The sequence below is a fragment of the Vidua macroura genome, chromosome 18 (genome assembly GCF_024509145.1).
Source record: "Vidua macroura isolate BioBank_ID:100142 chromosome 18, ASM2450914v1, whole genome shotgun sequence".
NCBI lineage: Eukaryota > Metazoa > Chordata > Aves > Passeriformes > Viduidae > Vidua > Vidua macroura.
Genome location: NC_071588.1, coordinates 12,607,133 through 12,630,012, shown reverse-complemented (window position 1 = coordinate 12,630,012; position 22,880 = coordinate 12,607,133). Strand labels below are relative to the sequence as shown.

Here is a 22,880-nt window from a genome sequence, read left to right as displayed (position 1 = left end):
CCATCACAGCTTCGTGTCCCCTTATCAAGTCCCAGCTCCGTGTCCCTGCTCTGGCTCCAGGTCCCCATGGCATGGCCCTGCCCTGGATTTGTCCCCATGTCCCTGCCGTGTCCCCATGGCATGAGCCAGCTCTGTCCCCACGCTATGTCCCCGCCCCAATCCGGATCGCGGTCCGGTCTCCGTGTCCCCATCCCATCTCCATGTCCCCATGCCGTGTCCCTGCCCCGTGCCAGCCCAGCATGAGACCCGAGCACAGCTCACTGCCCCGGTGGCAGCGGGTGGCCCCTGCCTGTGCATGCTGGCAGGGAGCGAGTCCCCCACCGTGGGGACAGGAAGGGGGACGGGTGGGTGTCCCCATGCCCGACCTCGCTCCGCCGGGACCCCCCACGTGCCCGAAGCCACCAGGTGGCACTGCGAAGCCACCGCGGCCATCTCTGCCCGGCCCCCAATCGAACCCTAACCCAACCCAAACTCTGTCCCAAATCTGTCCCTTCCTAGGCACAGCCATTGTGACAACTCCCCCACTCCCAGATCTGTCCCCAAATCTGCCCCTCCATGGGCACAACCAGAGTGACAACTCTCCTGTCCCCAGATCTGTTCCCAAATGTCTTTCCATTGGTACAACCCCAGTATCAACCCCCCTGTCCCCAAATCTGTCCTGCCACGGGCACAGCCATGACAACTCCCCTGCCTCCAGATCTGTCCCTTCATGGTCTCAGCCAGAGTGACAGCTCCCATCCCCAGATCTGTCCTCAGATCTGTCCCTTGGCAGGCAGATCCACAAGCCCTTGGGCTGAAGGTGACAGATATTGGGGTGCCTTTGTGGCTCAGGGCCTCCTGACACCTCATGTGCCTCAGTTTCCCCACAAGGCTGTGGGAAACACCTGTCCTAAGGGAGGACAGTGTCCCCTCAAGCAGTGTGGTACTCCTGGGGGACAAACCCCCAGGGGGACATCCAGTGTGTGTCCCCAGTGGGGGCGCCTGGCCCCAGTGCAGATGTTCAGTCCCCAGTGTGTGCCCCTGGTCCCCCACGCGTGTGGCTGTCCCTGGTCCTGGTGTGTCCCCACTGTGGGTGCCCACACCCAGAACAGGTGCCCGGTGCAGATACCTGGCCCCCTACGTGTCCCAGGGGTGTCCCCACAGTGCCCAGCGTGGGTCCCCGGTGTGAGTGCCTGGCCCCGGTGTGGGTGCCCGATCCCCGTACGGGTTCCCGGTGCAGACACCCCAACCCCCGTGCGTGTCCCCAGTGCAGACACCCGGTCCCAGAGCGTGTCCCCGGTGCGTGTCCCGGCTCCCCCGACCGTGACCCCGGGTCCCGATGCGCGCCTCCGGTCCCGATGCCCGGTCCCTCGTGCGTATTCCCGATCCCGGTGCCGATGCCCGGTTTCCCATGTGTATTCCCGATCCCGGTGCCGATGCCCGGTTTCCCATGCGTATTCCCGATCCCGGTGCTGATGCCCGCTCCCCCGTGCGTGCCCCCCGCTCCCCGGCGCGCGTTCCCGGCGCGCGTTCCCGGCTCGGGTGCCCGCGGCCGTGCGCGCCGCCGGTGCCGGTGTCGGTGGCTGCCTGGCGCTGGCTGAGCGCTGCCGCCGCCCGGCCCCGCGCCCGCCGCCGCCGCCGCTGCTCCCGGTGCGGCTGCGGGTCCCGGTGCGGCCGCGGCCGCCGGAGGTAACGGGCGGGGGACGCGGCTGGGGCGGCGGCGGCCATGGCGGGCGGGGGGGCGGCTCGGGGGGGCGGCGGGACCGGGCACTGGCGGGCTGGGGGATGCCGTGCATGGCTGGGAACCGGGCGCCGGGGTGGGGGGCCGAGGCACCCGGGGGGCCGGGGCTGCCGTGCCTCGGGGGGACCGTGCGCCGGAGGGATGGGGGCTGCCGTGCATCGGGGGGGACCGTGCGCCGGGGGGGCACACAACAGGCACCGAGCGGGGAGAGCCTGCCGTGCTCGGGGATACCGTGCGCCGGGGGGGGCCGTGGCCGGCGGCCGGGGGGCTGCCGTGCATCGCGGGGGACCGGCCACCGGCGGGGGACCCTGCACCGGGGGGCTGCCGTGCGGCGGGGGAGGGCACCGTGCACGGGGGCCAGGCCTGGTCTTTCAACCCCCCCCTCCACGAAGAGCAGGCAGGCCCCGGTTTGGGGGGGCTGTTGGCCCCGGGGATCGTTGGCGCCGTCCCGGGGGGGGGCTCAGGGCTGGGGTGAGGGTCCCCCCCCTCCGCGGTGCTCGGGGTCACGGCGGGCGCGGGGCCGGGCACACACGCGTGTGGGGTGCGCGGTGCGTGTGTGCACAGCCGAGCGGAGCGGGTGGCCGTGCGTGTGTCCGCGGGGGGGGTTGTTGTGCTGCCGTGGCTCCCCGTGTCCGTCCGCGCGCCTCTGTCGGTCCCGCTGTCTGTCCGTGTCACCGGCTGTGCGTGTGCCAGCGCGTGTGCCCGTGTCTCTCCGTGTCAGTGTGTCTGTGTGTGCCCGGCCGTGTCTGTCCCTCTGTCTGCTGCCTGTTTGTGCAGCGAATCCCCCCTTGCGCGGGCCCCCCTCCCGCCGCCGTGGGGCTGGGGGCTGCCGTGGGCGGGATCGGGGCCGGCCGGGAGCGGGGGGCCGGGATCACCCCCAGCCCGATGCCTGCAGTGCAGATCATAAATCAGCGGCGGCTGGAGCGGGATCCAGGGCCCGCGGGCTCCCCGGCACCCAAAGCCCCGGCGCGGGGAGCGATGAGGCTTCCCGGGCTAGTGAGACCCCCAGCAGCCCCCCAGGGCCGTCAGCAGGGTGGCCCGTCCCCCCCTGTCCCCGTTGTCCCCTCTGTCATGCTGGAGGCCAGCAGCCGGCTGGGGTTGGCAAGCAGCCCACGCTGCCAGGGCTGCGGGCACCGCGGCCTCGCTGCCCTCCGGCTCCGCGGGGCGATGGGGACGGTCCCCCAGCTGCCACCCGCCTGGCGGTACCCGGGGTGACCCGCGCTGTGGCCCTGTTTTGCAGGTGACACCCCCCTCACTTGCCACCAGTGACGTGCTGGGCGGCGGGGACAGCCGTGGAGCCAGCGAGGACGTGGGCTGAGCAGCAGGACACGAGGAGGAAGAGGAGGAGTGGGTGTCTCGGGGACAGCACCGTGGCTGTGTGTCCCCGTCACCGTTCACAAACACCGCCATCCTCGATCCGACGCAGTCTGCGAGGTCCTGGTGGCTTTTTGGAGCCTGAGCCCTGCCAGCAGCACCGCCGGGAGGAGGAAGAGCCGGGGAAGACGTGCCGGGTGATGGATGGCCCCAGCCCCGCGCGGCGGCCTCGGGGGAGCGGGACCGGGCGGCTCGGGGACCTCGGGGACCTGGCTGGCAGCACCCGCCTCTGCAGAGCCCCGCAGCGCCGGCTCCGCTGAGCTCCGGAGCCCGCAGCCGGCGGCAGCCGGGAGGAGGATTTGGAGGGGCCCCGGGTGACCCCCGCGTCCCCGTGCCGGGGGGCGGCGCGGGGCTGAGCCGCCGTCCCCCGGGCATGGCACGGCAGGGCTCGGGGGCCATGCTGGCCTCGGGGGGCCTGGGGTTCCCCCCCCAAAACGTAGCCCGCGTGGTGGTGTGGGAGTGGCTGAACGAGCACGGGCGCTGGCGGCCCTACTCGGCCGCCGTGTGCCACCACATCGAGAACGTGCTGAAGGAGGATGCCCGTGGCAGCGTGGTGCTGGGACAGGTCGATGTCCAGCTGGCGCCCTACGTCATCGACCTCCAGTCCATGCATCAGTTCCGGCAGGACACGGGTAAGGGGTTGGCATCGAGCCAGGAGCATCCAGCCACCCGTCTGTCCTTCCATCTGTCTGTCCGTCCATGCAGCCATCCATCCACACAGCCTTCACTCCCCCTCTCTCTCCATCCATCCATCCATCCATCCATCCATCCATCCATCCATCCATCCATCCATCCTTCCACACACAGGTACATCCCTCCCTCCCTCCCTCTGTCCATCCATCCTTCCATCTTTCCCTCCTTCCTTCCATCCCTCCATCCTCCCATCTATCCCTTCATCCCTCCCCTGTCCCTGTGTGTATCTGTCTGTCTGTTGTTCCATTCGTCCATCTGTCACTGTTTTTCTGTCGTTCCATCCATCCATCCATCCATCCATCCATCCATCCATCCATCCATCCATCTTCCCCTTTCTCCTTATTCAATGTATCTCTACTTATTCATCCATCATTTCCTTCCTTCCTTCCTTCCTTCCTTCCTTCCTTCCTTCCTTCCTTCCTTCCTTCCTTCCTTCCTTCCTTCCTTCCTTCCTTCCTTCCTTCCTTCCTTCCTTCCTTCCTTCCTTCCTTCCTTCCTTCCTTCCTTCCTTCCTTCCTTCCTTCCTTCCTTCCTTCCTTCCTTCCTTCCTTCCTTCCTTCCTTCCTTCCTTCCTTCCTTCCTTCCTTCCTTCCTTCCTTCCTTCCTTCCTTCCTTCCTTCCTTCCTTCCTTCCTTCCTTCCTTCCTTCCTTCCTTCCTTCCTTCCTTCCTTCCTTCCTTCCTTCCTTCCTTCCTTCCTTCCTTCCTTCCTTCCTTCCCTGTGTATCTCTACTTGTCTGTCACTTCATTCCTGTATCCCTCCATCCCTCTGTCCATCCCTCCCTCCATCTGTCCATCCATCTGTTCCCTCTCTCCTCCTCTCACTCTCCAGTCCCCCCATGGGCCCCTCCAGGCTCCTCCATCCCTTTCCTTTCCCATCCACCGTGGACCCCCATCCCAGAGGGACATCCCTCTGGGATGTCCCCACATCCCTCCATGCCCCTGTCCCCTCCGTGGGTGCTGTGCTGTGTCCCATTATCCCACTATCACCTCATCTTCCCCTCCGAGCTGCTCCATGCCCAGGAAGTGGGAAGGCCCCAGTTTGGACACTGGGAGCAGTGGTGGGCACTGGGATGGTTGCAGCTGTGCCGGTTGGTGCTGCGGCAACGCATCCAGGCCACGCATCCTGTGGGAAATCAGAGCTGATCCCACACTGGGACCAAACCCAGACCCCATTAAACGTGTCCCCGTCACGGAGTGACCCATTAAACCAGCACGTGCCAGCTGTGCTGTGGGGGATGTGCCGTTCTGGGTGCATTCCTGCCCATCCCTGCATCCCTGCCCAGGGCAGAATCCGGTCCAGGCCAGGCAGAGCAGGCAGGGGACCTGCCACACCTCAGGTGACACCCCCTGGACGTGCCTGGGGACACCCCACAGCAGGACCCCCATGGTTGTGGCACCTCCACGTGGCCACTGATGCCACCACTCCTAGTCCCCGGTGATGCCAAATGACCCCGAGTGTGGATGTGGCTCCTGCCGTGGGCTGGGGACTCAGATGGGGACCAAAGCAGGGACGTGCCACCTGCCTCTGCCATCCAGCCTGGCTCCGAATCCATCTCCAGCCGGTCACGGACTTGGCAAAGGGCAGCTTGGCTCCTGCAGCCCTGAGTCAGCGAGGACACCGGCACGACCCGGAGGGTCCGCGCTGACTCAGAGCTGCGGGAGCCACCGGGACACCCTGGCTGTCCCCGTGCCACCTCCTGCCAGCTTTGGCCAAGACCCATCCTCTGACAGCAGCTGGCATCACATCCTGTGGCCACAGTGATGGGTATTCCTTGGGGACTTGTGCCCGTGATGGGGCCACAAATGGATTTGGGGTGACAAAACAACTCTTCCCAGGATGTCCCTGGGTACCACAATCCCTGTGCCAGCAGGACTTGGGGACAGGGATGCTGAGAGAGGGATCTTGGTGTCCCCAGGGGTGTCATGGCAGGGGACGTGACCACTGTCCTCAGCATTGTGGTCCCCGTGTGCCCCATCCCTGTGTCCACCTCTGTCCATCATCTCTTCCCAGGGGTGAGGCCCAGGGTTTGGAGGCTGTCACATGGCTCGTGGTGCTCGGGGACAAGAGGGGTCCCCTGAGCTGAGGGTGCTCCTGGTGCCTGCTGTGACATGGGGACACAGGGAAGGTTGGCAGGAGGCTGGGGGCTCAGGGGGCTTGGCCCACGCAGTGCCTGGGGACAGAGAAACCCAGTGACAAGCGAAACGAGGTGACCCCATTCCGAGAGCGGGGACGTGAGGCCCCTCCCGGTGGCCCTGGGGACACTGGCTTGGCCCTGTGGCTCTGGCACGGCTGGCAGAGGGGGGCAGGGGCTGGGGGCTGGGGACAGCTGGGGACAGCTGGTGGCCCTTGGGGACTGGAAGCTGTGTGTGCCAAGGGGAATGGGCTGGTCCTTCATCCTCTGGGGGATGCGGGATGTGAGGGGCATTTTGTGGGATTTGGGGTGGGGATGTGAGGAGCAGGGGGATGTGGGGTTTAGGATGGGGATGTGGGATTTGGGATGTGGGTTTGGGATGGGGGATGTGGGATTTGGGATGGGGATGTGAGGGGCAGGGGAATGTGGGATTTGGGATGGGGATATGAGGGGCAGGGGGATGTGAGGTTTGGGATGGGGATGTGGGATTTGTGATGGGGATGTGAGGGGCAGGGGATGGGGGTTTGGGATGGGGATGTGAGGGGCAAGGGATGTGGGATTTAGGATGGGGATGTGGGATTTGGGATGGGGATGTGAGGGGCAGGGGGATGTGGGATTTAGGATGGGGATGTGGGATTTGGGATGGGGATGTGAGGGGCAGGGGATGTGGGACGCATTTACAAGGACCGGGATCTGTTTATGGGCGGGATGTGGGATTTGGACAAGAATGAGCAGCGGGATGGGGAACATGGATGCAGGGCTGGGAACTGAGGTGGGGTACAGGACATGGATGTGAGGGAATGTGGATGGGAGTGGGCAGTGGGGTTGGAGGGGGTGGGCAGCAGGGTGTGGGTGGCCTGGAGCCAGCAGTGGGATTTGGGATGCGGGCAGGAGCGGGCTGCAGGGCCCCCCCGCTCCCTCCCGCGGCCCCGGCAGAGCTGCCTCAGCACAAGGCGGCAGCTGGGGCCTGGCTCTGCTGCCTGATGCGGCCGATGATTAATGGCCGTTAATTAGCGCCGTTAATCGAGCTGGGCAAACGGTGCCGGCGAGGGGATAGACAGGCCCCGTGCCGGGGGGGCACTCGAGGAGAGGGCTGCGATGCTCCCCCGCCTCGCGGAGCTCCGGAGGGGGGCTGCAGGACCCGGCTCCATCCCAAACAAGCGGTGAGGGGGCCGGGATTTGGCCGGGGACAATCCCTGGCTGTGTCACTGCCAGAGCCAGCAGCTGTCAGGAAACCTCTCCTGACCGGGAAATGCTTCCCCTGCCCCGGGATGGCCACGGGGAGGGGAGGGTGGGGAAGGGCTTGGACCAGAGGGATGGAAAAAAGCTGGGAAAAGCACGAGGGTTTGTTGGGTTATGCCCTTTTCTGACCCAGAGATGGGGTAACTGAGAGGTGTTTTTAAAAGCTTTTATTCTCTTTTTAGTCTAACGTGAAGGGTGAGAGAATTCTCTACAAGTTTTGAATTCTCTACAAATCCATTTCCCACATTGGCCGAGCAGCATCGCCCTTCCCAGGACAGCCGGGAGGATGATCCCGAGGGCTGGCAGTCCCAGCCACTGTCACCAAGGGCGGGTTGAGGGTTGGATTCATCCCCAGGAAAGCACTTTTGGGGTGCAATGGGGACTTCTGTGAAGGGGCAGGGCAGCTGTTGCACCCCAAAGCGCCTCTGTACCCCAGTCCCTGCGGGATGCCGGACACGGCGATGTCTGCAGGTGTGGGTCCCCCCACTGGTGTCACCCCGTGTCTCTGTCTCCCCAGGGACCATGCGCCCCGTCCGGAGGAACTTCTACGACCCCTCCTCAGCGCCGGGGAAGGGAATCGTGTGGGAGTGGGAGAACGACAACAACTCCTGGACTCCCTACGACATGGACATCTGCATCACCATCCAGAACGCCTACGAGAAGCAGCACCCCTGGCTGGACCTCTCCTCCCTGGGCTTCTGCTACCTCATCTACTTCAGCAGCATGTCCCAAATGAACCGGCAAACGCAGCGCAAGCGGCGGCTGCGGCGCCGCATGGACCTGGCCTATCCCCTCACCATGGGCTCCATCCCCAAATCGCAGGTCGTGGCCGGTGGGCGCCAGCACGGGCACCCCCTGCTCGTGCCCCCAGTGCCTGCTGGTCAACAGCACCCGCGCCGCCTCCAACGCCATCCTGGCGTCCCAGCGCCGCAAACTCTACCCCGGCGCCGTCCGCCAGAGCAGCACCTTCGCCGGGGGAACGCTGTGGCCGGCGGGGACCGGGGCGCCGGCGGTGGTGGCGGGGGGCGCGGCCAAGGGTGAAGGGCTGCGGGTGGCCGGCGCGGGGTTTGCCCCCGGGCAGGGCGTGCCCAGCGCGGCGCTGCCCGGCCTCAACAACCTCAACCGGCCCGGGACGCAGCGCGGGGCTGGACTGGGCGCCAGGGCCGCTGTCCCCCCCGGGTAAGCGGGGTGGGTGGGGAGGGGACAAGCGGGGTGTCACCGAGGTGGGGGGGATGCAGGGGGCAAAAGGGGTGATGGGGGTGGCTCGTCCCCTGCTGTCGCCTTGCAAGCAGCCCCAGCTCTTGTGGCACTGTGTCACCTCCAGCCCCGGGGTTCCCACCCCGGGTGGTGGGAGGGACGCCTGGGTGGTCCTGGTGTCCCTTGGACCCCTGCAGAGGGGACGTGGTGATCCGTGCAGTGCCGTGCCATGCTGTGCCGTGCCATGCTGTGCCAGGCCGTGCCACACTATCCATGGCAGCTGGAGCACATGGAGTGCCCGGTCCCACGGGAATGGTGTCCCCAAGGCCAGCATGGGCTGTGTGACCCAGCTCCTGGCCTGATGCCACCAGGCAGATCCCTGGGAGGGCACAGCTGAGGGGAGGGACCACAGCCCCAGTGTCCCTTCTGTGGTGGGAATGATTCACCAAGGGGGTCCAGGTGGGCAAGCAGAGCCCTGGAATTGTGTCCTGGTGGGTGTTGCTGTCCTGGCACCCACATCTCCACGGCTGTACCCCGTGGTGGCTTGGCCTGGTGTCCCCTCTTGGCCTGGTGTCCCCTCGGGGCTGTCAGCACTAGGCTGGGGGGACAGGTGGCTTCTCTGAGCCCCCAGCAGCTCCTGGCACATTTCCTTCCCCTGCTGACGTCCTGCTTTTGCTTCTGTGTGCTGGGCTGAGCAGTCCTTGTCCCTGTCCCCATTGCTGTCCCGGTCCTGGCACATACCTGTGGACAGGTAGGAGGGGGCCGGGTCCCCATTGCTGCCCTGGCCTTGGTGCGGGTAGAGGAGCTTTGGGAATGAAGGAAAACGCCCTCGTGTGGGGCTGAGCACTGCTGAACTCATCACTGCGATGGCTGGCGTGGGAGGGGATTTTGGGATCAGGGAGGGGGGTGATGCCATTGCTGGGGGCTGTTCCCAGGCTGCTGAGCTGAGCAGCCCCCAGGGCAGGAGCACTCAGGCCGCCTTCCCTTCCCTTCCCTTCCCTTCCCTTCCCTTCCCTTCCCTTCCCTTCCCTTCCCTTCCCTTCCCTTCCCTTCCCTTCCCTTCCCTTCCCTTCCCTTCCCTTCCCTTCCCTTCCCTTCCCTTCCCTTCCTTCCCTTCCCTTCCCTTCCCTTCCCTTCCCTTCCCTTCCCTTCCCTTCCCTTCCCTTCCCTTCCCTTCCCTTCCCTTCCCTTCCCCTTCCCTTCCCTTCCCTTCCCTTCCCTTCCCTTCCCTTCCCTTCCCTTCCCTTCCCTTCCCTTCCCTTCCTTCCCTCTGTCCATCCCACCCCTATGGACACGTCCCCTTCCAGCCCTGTCCCTGACACGCCAGTCCCCTGCCCCCACACGCTGCCCTGGGCATGGTGCCACCAGTGCCACCTGCTGCTGGCAGCCCCAGCAAGGTGGCGGTCCCTGGGGAGCACCACGAGTGGTGGCATGTCCCCCGCGGGGGTGTGGACACGGGCGTCACTGTCGGGATACCCTGACAAGGCCCCCACCCTGGGTCGAGGAGGACGTGATGCCACCACTGCCACTGGGTGCCCAGAGATGGACAGGTGGCACTGGGTGACCGTCCCCTGGGATGGGATAGCAGCCCTCCAAGCTGGTTAGGGGACACTGCCCTGTGTCCTGTGGGGAGGACACTGCCTGGGGACAGTGCCATCAGCCCCAGGGGACACTGCCCTGTGTCCCATGGGCAGGACACTGCCTGGGGACAGTGCCATCAGCCCCAGGGGACACTGCCCTGTGTCCCATGGGCAGGACACTGCCTGGGGGACAGTGGCCAGCAGCCCCCAGGGGACACTGCCTGGGGACAGTGCCAGCAGCCCCAGAGGACACTGCCTGGGGACAGTGCCAGCAGCCCCCAGAGGACACTGCCCTGTGTCCCGTGGGGATGCTACTGCTCTGGGGCCATGCCATGCGGGGAGGGGACAGTGCCAGCCCTGCCAGCCCGGCTGAGCCCCTTCCTCTCCAATCTCCGTGCAGGGTCCCAGCGCTCCCGGTCAAGAACCTGAACGGCACCGGCCCCGTCCATCCCGCCCTCGCAGGTAAGCGGGCTCCGGCCAGCGCTGCGTGTCACCGCGGGGTGACACCGCGGGCGGGGAGCGGGGGACACTGCCAGGGGGTGGGAAGGACGGACAGACGGACAGACAGGCGCTCTCCCGGCGCAGGGATGACGGGGATCCTCATGTGCGCCGCCGGGCTGCCCGTGTGCCTGACCCGCGCCCCCAAACCCATCCTGCACCCCCCGCCCGTCAGCAAGAGCGACATCAAACCTGTCCCCGGCGTCAACGGCATCTGCAGGAAAACCAAAAAGAAGCAGCTCAAGAAGAGTAAGGAGCCACCAATGTCCCAGCGGGGTCAGGGACGGAGGGGGCACACGGAGGGGAAGTGAGAGACCCCCGGGGTTTGCGTGGGGTGACGCCCGTCGCTGCTTTGTGCCACGCGTGTCCCTCCCGTGCTGGCAGGGGGTGGCAGGGCTGTCCCCGTCCTGTGACAGGGGGGTGTGGCACCGCGGGCAGGCTCTGATGGCATTCCCCTCAGGTAAGACCCCCGAGGACGTGGTGCGCCGCTACATCCAGAAGGTGAAGAACCCCCCGGATGAGGTGAGTGGGGGGGCTTGGGGGGCTCCGGGAGGCTCAGGCAGAGCGCCAGGGGTGACCCCTCATCCCCCCTGGATGCTGATCCCGTTCTCGGCAGGATTGCACCATCTGCATGGAGCGGCTGGGCACCTCCTCCGGCTACGAGGGCGTGCTGAGCCCCAGGGGCATCAAGCCGGAGCTGGTGGGCAAGCTGGGCAAGTGCGGGCACATGTACCACCTGCTGTGCCTGCTCGCCATGTACAACAACGGCAACAAGGTCAGGGCACCCCGGGGCTGGCTGCGTCGGGCTGGGTGCTGGGGGGTGCTGGGTGGGTGTGAGGGCTTCTGGGTGGGTGCTGGGGAGTTCTGGAATGTTCCAGGTAGGTGCTGGCTGGGTGCTAGGTGGGTTTGGGGGGTTGAGTGGGTGTTGGAGTGGGTGTGGGCATTGGAAGGGTGATGAGTAGGTGTTGGGTGGGTGCTGGGTGGGGTCCAGGCGGGTGCAGGGGTGGGTGCTGGAGGGGGCTGGGGGGTAGTTGGGTGATTGCTGGGGAGTGTTGGGTGGGTACTGGGTGTTGGGGAGTGCTAGGGGGTTCCAGGTGGGTACTGGGTGTTGGGTGGGTACTGGGTGGGTGCTGGGTGGGTACTGGGTGTTGGGGAATGCTAGGGGGTTCCAGGTGGGTACTGGGTGGGTACTGGGGGTCCAGGTGGGTGCCGGGTGGGTGCTGGGTGGATGTCGGGTGGGTGCCACCCCTGAGGCCCCTGCGGTGCCCCCAGGACGGGAGCCTGCAGTGCCCCACCTGTAAGGCCATTTATGGGGAGAAGACGGGCACGCAGCCCCCCGGGAAGATGGAATTCCACCTCATCCCCCACTCCCTCCCGGGATACACCGACTCCAAAACCATACGGATCGTCTACGATATCCCCACCGGCATCCAGGTGAGGGAGGACACCCCTGCAGGCTGGTGACCCCGCCCCGTGAGGCTGGTGACCCCGCCCCGTGTCCCCGCTCACCCCCTGTCCCCACACCCACCCAGGGCCCGGAGCATCCCAATCCTGGGAAGAAATTCACGGCACGAGGCTTCCCACGGCACTGCTACCTGCCCGACAACGAGAAGGGCAGGAAGGTGAGACCCCGACCGGGTGGGATGGGATGGGATGGGATGGGATGGGATGGGATGGGATGGGATGGGATGGGGTGGGATGGGATGGGATGGGATGGGATGGGATGGGATGGGATGGGATGGGATGGGGTGGGATGGGATGGGATGGGATGGGGTGGGATGGGGTGGGAGGGGGAGGCTGCAGCTGCACTGGGATGGAGTGGGGGGCACCACAAGGAAGGGTGGCATCCTGTGGGCACCGTGCTGGGGCTGAATCCCAGCCTGGGGGGGCTGAGGCTGTGCTGTGCCAGGGGTGCTGGGTGTCTGTGCCAGGCTGGGTGGGGGTGCCGGGTGGGCGAGCCATGGCCGTGCCTGCCGCAGGTGCTGAAGCTGCTGATCGTGGCCTGGGACCGGCGGCTCATCTTCACCATCGGCACCTCCAACACCACGGGCGAGTCGGACACGGTGGTGTGGAACGAGATCCACCACAAGACCGAGTTCGGCTCCAACCTGACGGGGCACGGCTACCCCGACCCCAACTACCTGGACAACGTCCTGGCCGAGCTGCTGGCCCAGGGCGTGTCCGAGGCCACCCTGAAGGACTGAGGCCGGGCTCAGGGCTCCCCTCGCCCCCGTGGCCCGGCCCGTGCCACCGCCGCCTGCGCCGCTTCACCGCAGCCCCGCCCGGTGGGCTTGTCCCCTGTCCCGGGCCACCCGGTGCCACCCACCGCGTGTCCCCGTGTGCGTCTGTCTGTCGCCCCGTCCCGTCCCGGTTCGCCCCGCTCTCGTGGCGATAGCGTCGTGGTCTTTTTCTACCCGTGGCCTCTTTGCGCGTCTGTGCCACCCGTGTCACCCGTGTCACCCGTGTCACCCGCCGCTGCCCCAGGGAGCCGCGCACAGCCGGTGCCATGTACATCTCTGTGTTACAGAATACACCCCGTGCCGGGCTGCTGGCCCCGCGTCCCCTCTGTGGCTCCGCTGGCGTCCCTGCCCCTCCCGGGGTGAGCTGAGGGGGGGAGGCTGGGAGGTGCCGGAGGTCTTGGGGCAGGGAGGGGACTTGGGGCTGGCTCTGGGGTCTCGTCGCGGTGGGTGAAGGCGTCGTGGGCGATGTCCAGGTCTCGCAGCACCTCCTGCAGCCTGTCCCCAGCGGGTCCCCCTGCACCCCAGGGTGGGTTCAGTGCCCGGCACCCACATGTGGCACCCACCCGCGCTCCCCACCCCCCTGCCAGTCCCCCGGCACCCACCCGCGGACATTTTCCCCCACAGCCCCGCATCCATCCCCAACACCCACCCGTGGTGTCCCTCCAGCCCCCACACCCGTCCCCTACCGCTCCCGGTCCCCCCGTCCCATCGCATCCCACCCAGTGCTGCCACCACCCGCCAGCCCCGCGGCCTGCGTGTGTCCCCATGTCCCCGTGTCCCCGCGTCCCCTGTCGCGTGTATCTGCTGTCCCCTCGTGGAGGGAGCCAGAGCAGTGCCGTGTGGTGCCCGCAGGGGTCTGCGGGCGCTCCCTGCCTGCGCCAGCCCCCATCCCCGGGTCCCCATGGCCCCCCGTGCTCCGCGGGGCTCCCCATACCTGCCTGGCCCGGGCAGGGGGGCCCGGCCACCGCGCTGCCCACGGGACCCCCGGCCAGCGCTGCCCTGCAGGACAGGGACCCTCAGGACAACCCCCCCTGCCCTCCAACACCCAAAGGACCCCGGGACCCCCAGCTCCCACCGTCCTGGGGGACCGGGACCTCAGGAGACTCCCACCCTGCCCTCCAGCACCTAAATGCCCCCTGGACCCCTGCGCCACCCTCTGGTCGCCACCACCCTGCAGGAAGGGACCCACAGCAGGGTCTCACCATGCCTGGCAGCACCCAAAGGACCCCGTGACCTCCAACTCCCACTGTCCTTGGGGACAAGCACCCTCCACATGCTGCCACCCTGCCCACCACCCCCTCAAAGACCCTCAGGTCCCCATATTCGCCCTCAGGACCCCCAATCCCCGCCAGCCTGTGGAACAGGGGCCCTCAGCAGCTTCCCACCCTGCCCACCAGCACCCACAAGTCCCCCGGGCCCCCCCTGTCCCCCGGGCTCACCGCAGGTGCCCGTAGAGGCTCTGTGCTGCCACCGCGGGGTCCCCAAGGTCGCTCCACTCCCCCAGCGCCACCGCGCCGTGGGTACGGCTGCACCCGGGCACTGCCAACGACAGCAGTGGGGACACGGCGACACCGACACTCCCCTCCCGGGCACCCCGAGCCCAGGGGACCCCCAGTCCTACCGGCACGGGAGGGCTGCAGGCAGCAGGTCCAGCGGCCGGCGCGGAAGGTGCCGGGGTGGCACGTGGGCAGCATGTCGTGGTTGGCACTGGTGGCCTGGCGCAGCGCCCACAGCCACTGCCACAGCTCCGGGGCGCTCTGCGGGGACACCAGGGACAGGGGCACTCCCAGGGGCACTGCCAGTTCTGGGGGGAGGAGGAGGAGGGAGGAGGAAGGGATGGGCACCAGGGCTGGGGGACAGGAGTGACAGTTTGGTGGCAAAGCTGCCCAGTAGGAAGTGAGGGGAGATGGGGCTGCAGGAGCCAGGGTACCCCAGTGTCCCCAGTACAAACAGGGTTGGTACCCCAGTGACCCCAGTACAGCCAGGGAAGGACACCCCAACTTCCCCAGTATACCCAGTTAGCCCCTTTACTCAGTATTCCCTGTGCTCCCAGTACAGAGGGTGCCTGGCCACAGCTGGATTTGGGGCCATTCCCATTGTCCCATGGCTGGTGCTGAGGAGGGGGGGTCCCAGGGTGCTGTGGTGGGGCGTTCCTGGGGTTTTTGGGGTGCTGGGCAGGGTGGGGTCACCCACCTTGCACTGGAGGTAGGTGGTGTGGAGCTGCCCGGTGCCATCCTGTGCCACCACCTGCAGGACGTGGGGGTGCTGGAAGGTGCCCTTGTCCACCTGCTCCACTGCCCGGATCTGCTCCACTGGGATGGAGCCAAGCACCTGGGGACCCCCAAACACCCCCAAATCTGTACCCACATCCATATCCATTACCCATACCCATGGAATACGTGGGGAACCCCAAACACCCCAAAACATCTGCACCCACATCCACATCCCCCACCTGTTCCCCTGGGATGGAGCAGCTCACCTGGAAACCCCAAAACACCCCAAAATCTGTGCCCACACCTGTATCCCCCACCTGCTACACCACCCACGTGCAGGCACAGGGATGCAGCAGCACAGCTGGGGACCCCCAAACCACCCAAAAGATGTGCCCACGTCCTTCCCCCCACCCCTGGGCACCCAGCACAGGGTGGGGGTCCGGGGCAGCACCCACCTGCCCCTGGGGCACCTTGGCATAGGCCAGGGCCTGGGTGCTGAGCCTGAAGTGCCTCTTCTTGAAGGTGAAGCGGGGCAGCAGTGCCACGCCCCGCTCTGGGCAGGTGTGCAGGGGACCCTCCTTGATGGTGGCCGAGGGCTGGGAATGTCCCCATGGCACTGGCACCTCGTCCACTGTGGCCGTGGCAGGGAGGGAACAGTGTCACCCCAAATGCCACCACCTCCCACAGCCTGAGGGTGCTCCTGGCCACACCAGGATGATGCCACTGAGCCGGCACCAGCAATGTCCCCTCTCTGCCCTCTGTCCCCGCTCACCCACGGTGACCAGGGCATCCAGGAAGGCCCGGACACGGGTGACACTGGGCAGGAGGACGATGTTCAGTGGGGCCATCCACGGCTCCTTGCCCTGCCCCAGCTGCAGCCCCAGGTTCCCGATGGCCTGCAGAGCCTGTCCCATGCAGGGAAGGGGTCACGCTGCTGTGTCCCTTCTGGAGTGAACCCCTGGACCCCGAGGGCTCAGGGGTTGGGGTGGGAAAAGTGGAGCAGCTGGAGGGGTGATGGGACCCAAATTCTGCCCCTGTGCTGTGCCCAGCTTGTGGTGGCATGGCCTGGGGATGGGCAGGACTGGCCTCAAGTGGCACAGGAAGGAGCCAGCCCATGGTGTGTGGCACAGGGGCAGGAATGGCTCTGTCCTGCTTGGGGTCCCTGTCATTCCCTGGGGTTTCTGTCCCTCTCCAGGGTCTCCTGCCTTTCTGGCCTCCCCATTCCTTGTGGGTTCCCATCTCTCGCAGGGTCCACATCCCTCACAGAATTCTCCGTCCTTTCTGGGGCTTCTCTCTGAAGTGCCAAACCCTCCCTGGGCTCCCCAGCCCTCCCCACAATCCTTGTCTCTCCCAGTGGTCCCCTTCCCTCTGCAGGTCCCCTCACCCACCCCAATGGTGCCCATTAACCCCCAAGGATCCCCATCCCTCTCCAAGGGTTCCCATCCCTCCCTGGAGTTCTCATCCCTCCTCAAGATCCCTGTCCATCCCCAAGGATCCGCATCCCTCCCCAGGATTCCCACCCTCCCTAAGGATCCCCATCCTTCCCCAGGCTCCCCAACCCTCCCCTGTGGTTCTCATCCCTCCCCAGGTCCTCCACCCTTCCCAGGGTGCTTATCCATTCCCAGGCTTCCTATTCCTCCCCAAGGTCCTCATCCCTCCCTAGGTCCCCTACCCTCCCCAAGGTCCTCCCCCATTCCTCCCAAAGGTCCCCACCCCTCTCTGGTGTCCCCATCCCTCCCCAGTGTCCCCATCCCTCTCCAAGGTCCCCACCCCTCCCCGGTGTCCCCATGCTGTCCCCCACCTTGGCGAGCAGCAGGAGCGTGCGGCCGGTGCAGGGCTCCGCGTGCTGCTCCCGGAGCCCAAAGAGCTTCGGGGTGAGGACAGCGGGAGCGAAGAAGCGAAGGAAGAGGAACCCACTGATGGAGAAGTACCGGACCTCCTTGATGGGGACAGGGGCAGGGATGGGGACAGGGACAGCTCAGGGCTTGGGGGGGTGGTCCTGGAGCTGTGCAGACCCCCAGCCACGCCGTGGGCCCCACCTCATGCTGTGCCAAGGGGAATCGCTCCTCCACCCGCCTGCGGAGCTGCTTGAAGGCCACCCTCATGGGGAGGGGACACTTGTCCACCGAGCCCACGATGGCATCGACGATGTCCCCCAGGTAGCCCTTCAGCAGCTCCAGGCTGCTCTCCCGCACCTGTGCCTCCGACAGGGACCCCTTGAATGAGATCCTCCTGTGGGGACACCTCCGGGTCAGGGACACCGGGAACGGGGGCACTGAGTTGGCCAAAAGTGACCCATGGGCTCAGCAGCAATAGGTGACCCCTTCCTGCAGGGGACACAGGGACATGCCAGGTGTCCTGTGCCCCTCCCAGACATCCACCTGTGCCCACCTGCCCCGGCTCAGCTCCATCTTGCTGGGGTCCAGCTCCACATATTTCTTCTCCTCAAAGATGCGGTTCACCACCGGCTTCAGGACCTCGTGCAGGTAGGGCAGCCCCACCACCTGCAAGGGGTGGGAAGGCACTGTCCTTGTCCCCAGATGCCCCACTGGGACATCATGGAGGTGTCCCTTCCCATGCTCACCTTCATGAACTGCTCCATGGATTTGGAGGCCAGCGAGTTGGAGCGGAAGAGGGTGTTGGGATCAGCTGGAAGAGCACAGAGGCTGTGGCAAGGCGGGCACAGGGTGACGTCCCAGCTGTCCCTGGTGTGCCCAACCCCAGGGACATGTGGCATCTTTCCTGCCTCTCCCTTGGTGTCCTCAGTCTTTCTCCATGGGGATCTGGAGCGACCCTGGCTTGGGGTTTCTTGGGGTGGCCCTGGGCACTTACTGGTCCTGGCCAGCTCACGGGTGGCGAGGTAGTCCAGGAGGGGCACAGCCAGCCCTTGGCCCAGGAAGATCTTCACCAACTTGGTGGCCACGTCCTGCCGGCTCTCCCCTGAGGTCACCTCCTCCAGGACAGCCAGGGCTGTGCCCTCGGGGGACTGTGGGGAGGGCAGGGTGGGCACAGTGGGGCCTCCACACTGGGGTGATCACCCCAAAGTTCCCTGCAGCCCCAGCACCCACCTGGGCCGGGCAGAGGATGGGCTCGGTGAGGAGCTGGATGAGGGGCTGGTAGTGGTGGGGGGGCAGGACTGTGTCCTCCAGCAGCCTCACTGTCAGCCTCAGGGCACCCAGCTGTCCCCTGCAATGACACGGGGGCTCACATGGCTCCTGTGTCCTCCATGGGGGTCACCTCGTGCTGCCCTGGTCACAACCCTGGTCCCCTGGTCCCCTCTACCTGCACTCACCCGTGGTCCTCGGTGGTGCTGGGGAAGGGCAGGAGCTGGAACCAGCCCCTGGTGGGGCCCGGGCAGAGGGTGTCCAAGAAGAACTCGACCTGGGGGACAGGGGCAGGGTTAGATGGGGGGGACAGGTGCCAGTCCCCTGTGCTGCACCCCTCTTGGGGGACAGCCCAGGACATGCAGCGCCTGGCTGTGGCACTTCCCCCATCCTGGTGGGTCCTACCCTGTGGTCACCCAGACCCCACACAGGAGGGTGCAGAGGTGCCCCCAGGACTCTGCCCCATTCGGGTGTGCCCCGAGGTCCTCACCCGCCCCAGGAAGTCGTTCTTGCCCACGATGTCCCAGTCCCAAACCTCCACACTCAGCACAGCCTCTCCCAGCTCCCCTTCCGGTAGCTCAAATTCCAGCACCTCATCCCAGCACGGGAACCGGGTTTTCTTCACCACCTGCGGGGCACCGGGACTGGTGGCCGAGGGGACAAGGTGCCCGAGGGTGCCCGAGGTACCTGAGGCTGCCCGAGCCTCCTGGGTCCGTAGGGGACCGGGTGCCACACCCAGCACCCAGCAGTGACTCACGGCTGTCTCCAACGTGTGCCCGCAGCACGACACCCGGCCAAAGGGGTCCGAGGTGCCCGAGGGGTCCCGGGGGGCCAGGTCCCTGTGGGGACATGGGGCTCAGCAGGGTTTGTCCCCACCATCACGGTCCCTGCAGCCCCACGGCTCCGCTTTGTGCCAGCTCGCCTGGGCATATGGGGCAGCCGGCAGGCGCCAGGGGATTCTGGGGAGATCGTGCCCCCATTTCCAGGGCAGCTCTTCCTCCTCCAGTCCCTAGTGGGGGTGCTGCCGTCCCTCCTGGCTGTCCCCATGGCCACCTTATCCCCATGGCCATCCTGTTGCCTTGGTAGCCGCTTTAGTTGCCATGGCAGCGGGATGCTGCCTCTGCTGGCTGCTCCATCTGTCAGCTCTGCGTGTGTGTGTGTGACCGTGTGTGTGTCCCTGTGCACGCTCACACGCGTGCACACACTTGTACACACATCTGCACCCCCAAATCCAGATGGACAGCCTGGGCAGTGCCTCAGTTTCCCCAAATTTTGAAACCAAAGGGCAAAAACACGGTGTGAGAGCCAACCATTCTGCTAGGGACAAACCCTGGTGCTCCTGTGCCCCTGTCCCCAAGCAGGGATGGCAGCACATTTCCTACTGAGCCCCCATGGCGTCGTCTCACGCGGGTTGGCACCACTGATGTTCCCAACCTGGTGCACTGAGGATCCTTCCAAGTATGAAAAGGGGAGGATGAGCCCTGTGCAACCACTGTCCCTATCACCCCCTCTCCTCCCTCCTGCCAAAAATAAGACCCCGTGGTGGTGGCAGCCCCCCAGATCTGCTAGCCCCCCAACCTGGCCTGGATGAGGTGGCAGCGCAGCACCCGCGGGTGGCCCCGCTCGGGGACTCGCAGCTCCAGGTGGATCTCGCCCTGCACCTCCTGGTCGGGGTTCACGGGTGCCAGGCTGAGCCAGCTGTCAATGCCTGCCGAGGGGGACAGCGTGGGCACCCCATGGTGCCAGGATGGGTCCCGCTGTCCCCCACCCCACTGTGCCCCCCCTCACCCTGCGGCTCGGCCGAGATCTGCTGGTGGCTGAGCGAGACCTTGCCAATGACATCGTCCTGCCTGTGAGGGAACAGACACAGCAGGACACTGCTGGGGACCTGCCACCCCTCGGGGGGTCCCCAGTGCCCACCCTGCCCATGTTGTCCCCCTACCCAATGGTGTCTTCATCCAGCACATAGATGGTGAGGCTGTGGAATCCACGGGGCAGAAGCAGCGTGATTTCCTCACCCCAAAAAGGGTTCAGGCTCTTCCACACCGTGGCTGTCCTGCCGGGATGGCAGAGGTGGCTGTCCCCCCAGGGAGGATCCCCCACTCTTGCGTGTCCCCTCCCAGTGTGGGACAGTGTCCCCGTACCTGGCCACCACCTCGTTGTCCACCTTGACCACGCAGTAGGGATCGCTGGAGCCGGACCTGGGCAGGGGATGGAGGTGCCCAGGGTCAGCCCCCACTCGGGAATCCCCCCCATCCTGGGGGGCCTCAAACCCCAGCAGTGAGGCACCAGCCCCGGGGGTGAGATGAGCTGCCCAGTCTCAGCCTGGCCCTGCAGCTGGCACCGGGATGGGGACATCCCCTTTTCCCCTTCAGCTGAGGGACCTGCTGTGGGTCACCCTGAGCCATTGCCACGTGTCCCTGTGCCACCCACCCGCGGGTACCACTGTCTGCCCAGCAGCACAGCCCAGCCCGAGTCTCTGTGACAACCCACGGTGCCAGAGTGACACCGGTCTGGCCCTTTCCACCGGGAGAACAGGATGGAGGGATGAGGAACAGATCCAGGGACCATCCACCCGCTCCCTGCAAAGCCCCTTTCTGCTGGATTATGGCAACTGGAGCAGCACTGAGGGGTGCCGGCCCTGGGGCGCTGCTGGAGCCCCAAATCCCCAGGAGGTGCTTCTGCAAGGATTGGGACTCCGAGCTAGATGAGGGAGGTGACCCCAGTCTCTGTCCCTGCCACAGGACGGGAAGTGGGAGCAGCTCACTCCGACCTCCTCTGCAGCCCCATGACAGCCCCAAGCTGGGTTTGGGGGCACTGGGAACCCCATCATTGTCCAGATCGCCCGCTCTGCCCAGACCCCCGCAGCGGGACGCCCCCCTGGGGCAGAACCTGAGGCAGGGACACGGCACCGATCCCGGCTGCCCGGCCATGGGAGCGGCCGGCGGTGCCAAGTTGGCACATCCGGAGGTACCCGGGACTGCCAGCTCGGCTGAGACGTGTCCCCGGGGCAGGAGCGGGTGGGGGTCTCCCTGCACCCCCCGCTCACCACCCCACCCCCCCAAAGGGGTGGGGGTGCAGGGGCTGTGCCCCCCCAGTGTCACCCGCAGGCTTGGGGGGATCCTCTGTGCCCACCCTGCTGGGGGGCACGAAAGGGATGCTAAAGGGGTTGGGGGGCTCATACACCCCTGGGGGAGGGGGGGGGGGCTGGCAGTCCCTGCACACCCCAGACCCCCACTTTGGGGGTAATGGGTGCAAGCAGAGACCCCCAAAACTGTACGGAGAGAACAACCAGGGAGGGCAGAGCACGCAGCACCCCCTCCCCGCCACTTCTCCCGGGGTGGGTCTGGGGGAGATACGGGGGCCCTGAGCCCCCCAAGCCACTCACACGTCCTTGGTGGGCAGGTCCTTCCCCTCCAGCACCCGGCAGCGCAGCGAGGTAGTTTTGGCCATGCCGGCGAACTTCAAACTTCGGGGTGGGATGGGGGGCTGCGGTGGGCGCCCGGGGGTGCCCTGAGCCCCCGCAAAGCGCCGGCGGGGCTGCCAGCACCGGCCTCCTCCTCCTCCTCCTCCGCCGCCGCCGCCGCCGCTTCTCACCGGCGCTTCTTCCTCTTTCCTCTTCTCGGTTGTTTTTGTTGCCGCTTCGCTCCCACCTGCGCCAGGCGGGCACAGGGCGGAGGGGGAGCGCGGCTGAGGTGGCACCGTGCTCACCGTGGAGGTCCCATCGCGGGCCGGCGACCAGAGAGCAAAGCCACCCTCCGTCCTAGAGGCAGGGAAACTGAGGCACGGGGGCATGGCCGAGCGGTGGCATCTGTGGTGAGGGGCTTCTGTCATGTCACAGCTGAAGGGCACAAGGGGTGCGTAGCCCCCAGGGTGGGGGGCTCGGTCTGGACCCCAAAGTGCCAAAGTAGGGGGGAATGGGTGAACACTGGACTTGGGGATGAGGGGAGGAAGGAGGTGCATGGGACCCCCCAAGGGGCCTCCGGGTGACCCCAGCCCTCAGAGGGACACGCTGAGCCCAACCGGGGGGACTCCAGCGGGTCTTGGGGTGTCTGTGGGTGCAGCACCCCAATCCCACCGCTCCCTGCACCCCGGCCTCGCTGTACCAGAGCCAGAGAGGATGGGGGGCACTGGGGGGGCGAGGGGGGACATCCCTGCCCTGGTGAGGCATAGCGGGGGTTTGGGGGGCTGCGGAATTCGGGGTGCTGGCCAGCTGTCTCCTGCCGTGACTCACGGCTGGCATTGCCAGGGTGGGAGTCACCCAGGGGGTGCTGGAGGGGCTCAAAGGAGGGGTGCTGCTTCTTGGGGGGCTGATGATGGGGTGCTGGTTCTTGGGGGGACAATGTGGGGCATGGGATGATCGGGTTGCTGCTAAAGGGCGGCTCAGTGAGATCCTTGGGGGCTGCTGGGGGGGATGAATATGGGGGTGCTGATCTTCTGGGGGCTGCTGAATGGGAGGAGTCATCCAGCGGGTGCTGGGTCCTGGGAGTGTCAGTGCCGGGAGGTGTCCCGGTGTGGGTGCCGGGTCTGAGGGTGTCAGTGCCGGGAGGTGCCCCGGTGTGGGTGCCGGGTCTCTGAGGGGGTCGTTGCCGGGAGGTGTCCCGGTGTGGGTGCCGGGTCTGAGGGTGTCACTGCTGGGAGGTGTCCCGGTGTGGGTGCCGGGTCTGAGGGTGTCACTGCTGGGAGGTGTCCCGGTGTGGGTGCCGGGTCTCTGAGGGTGTCAGTGCCGGGAGGTGTCCCGGTGTGGGTGCCGGGTCTGAGGGTGTCAGTGCCGGGAGGTGTCCCGGTGTGGGTGTCAGGTCTGAGGGTGTCAGTGCCGGGAGGTGTCCCGGTGTGGGTGCCGGGTCTGAGGGTGTCAGTGCCGGGAGGTGTCCCGGTGTGGGTGT

General features: G+C 66.5%; 2 protein-coding genes across 4 annotated transcripts; one reads left to right on the top strand and one right to left on the bottom strand.

Moving 5' to 3' along the window:
* Positions 1-1,580: 1,580 nt before the first annotated feature.
* Positions 1,581-12,839, top strand: DTX1 (deltex E3 ubiquitin ligase 1). Its single transcript, XM_053994128.1, is given in 11 exon segments — positions 1,581-1,668; positions 2,961-3,726; positions 7,680-7,984; positions 7,986-8,341; positions 10,340-10,401; positions 10,525-10,686; positions 10,898-10,959; positions 11,054-11,212; positions 11,710-11,871; positions 11,970-12,059; positions 12,417-12,839. Coding segments are annotated over 10 exon segments (1,842 nt in total). The 5' UTR covers positions 1,581-1,668; positions 2,961-3,467; the 3' UTR covers positions 12,642-12,839.
* Positions 12,812-22,432, bottom strand: RASAL1 (RAS protein activator like 1). 3 transcript variants are annotated; one of them, XM_053994125.1, is made up of 21 exons: positions 21,383-22,432; positions 20,139-20,195; positions 19,937-20,050; positions 19,783-19,844; positions 19,573-19,702; positions 18,752-18,833; positions 18,485-18,622; positions 18,183-18,271; positions 17,959-18,076; positions 17,723-17,876; positions 17,475-17,539; positions 17,282-17,394; positions 16,930-17,122; positions 16,692-16,829; positions 15,663-15,795; positions 15,346-15,521; positions 14,871-15,008; positions 14,299-14,434; positions 14,117-14,216; positions 13,612-13,676; positions 12,873-13,191 (listed from the first exon to the last, which is right to left on the bottom strand). In XM_053994125.1, the coding sequence occupies exons 1-21, from the start codon at positions 21,955-21,957 to the stop codon at positions 12,959-12,961; spliced, it is 3,009 nt and encodes a 1,002-aa protein (XP_053850100.1). In that variant the 5' UTR covers positions 21,958-22,432; the 3' UTR covers positions 12,873-12,958. The 3 variants fall into 3 exon arrangements, with proteins under 3 accessions (XP_053850101.1, XP_053850100.1, XP_053850102.1); XM_053994126.1 differs by lacking the exon at positions 13,612-13,676 and having other exon boundaries at positions 12,812-13,191; XM_053994127.1 differs by lacking the exon at positions 13,612-13,676 and having other exon boundaries at positions 14,299-14,481.
* Positions 22,433-22,880: the final 448 nt, after the last annotated feature.

Excerpts from the sequence above, each read along its gene's own strand:
- RASAL1 (XM_053994125.1), bottom strand. The coding sequence starts at position 21,957 with ATGCACCTCCTTCCTCCCCTCATCCCCAAGTCCAGTGTTCACCCATTC. Across the intron at positions 19,703-19,782 it reads GATCTCGGCCGAGCCGCAGG|GCATTGACAGCTGGCTCAGC; the intron begins GTGAGGGGGGGC and ends CCCCCTCGGCAG. Across the intron at positions 17,877-17,958 it reads CCATCCTCTGCCCGGCCCAG|TCCCCCGAGGGCACAGCCCT; the intron begins GTGGGTGCTGGG and ends CCCTCCCCACAG.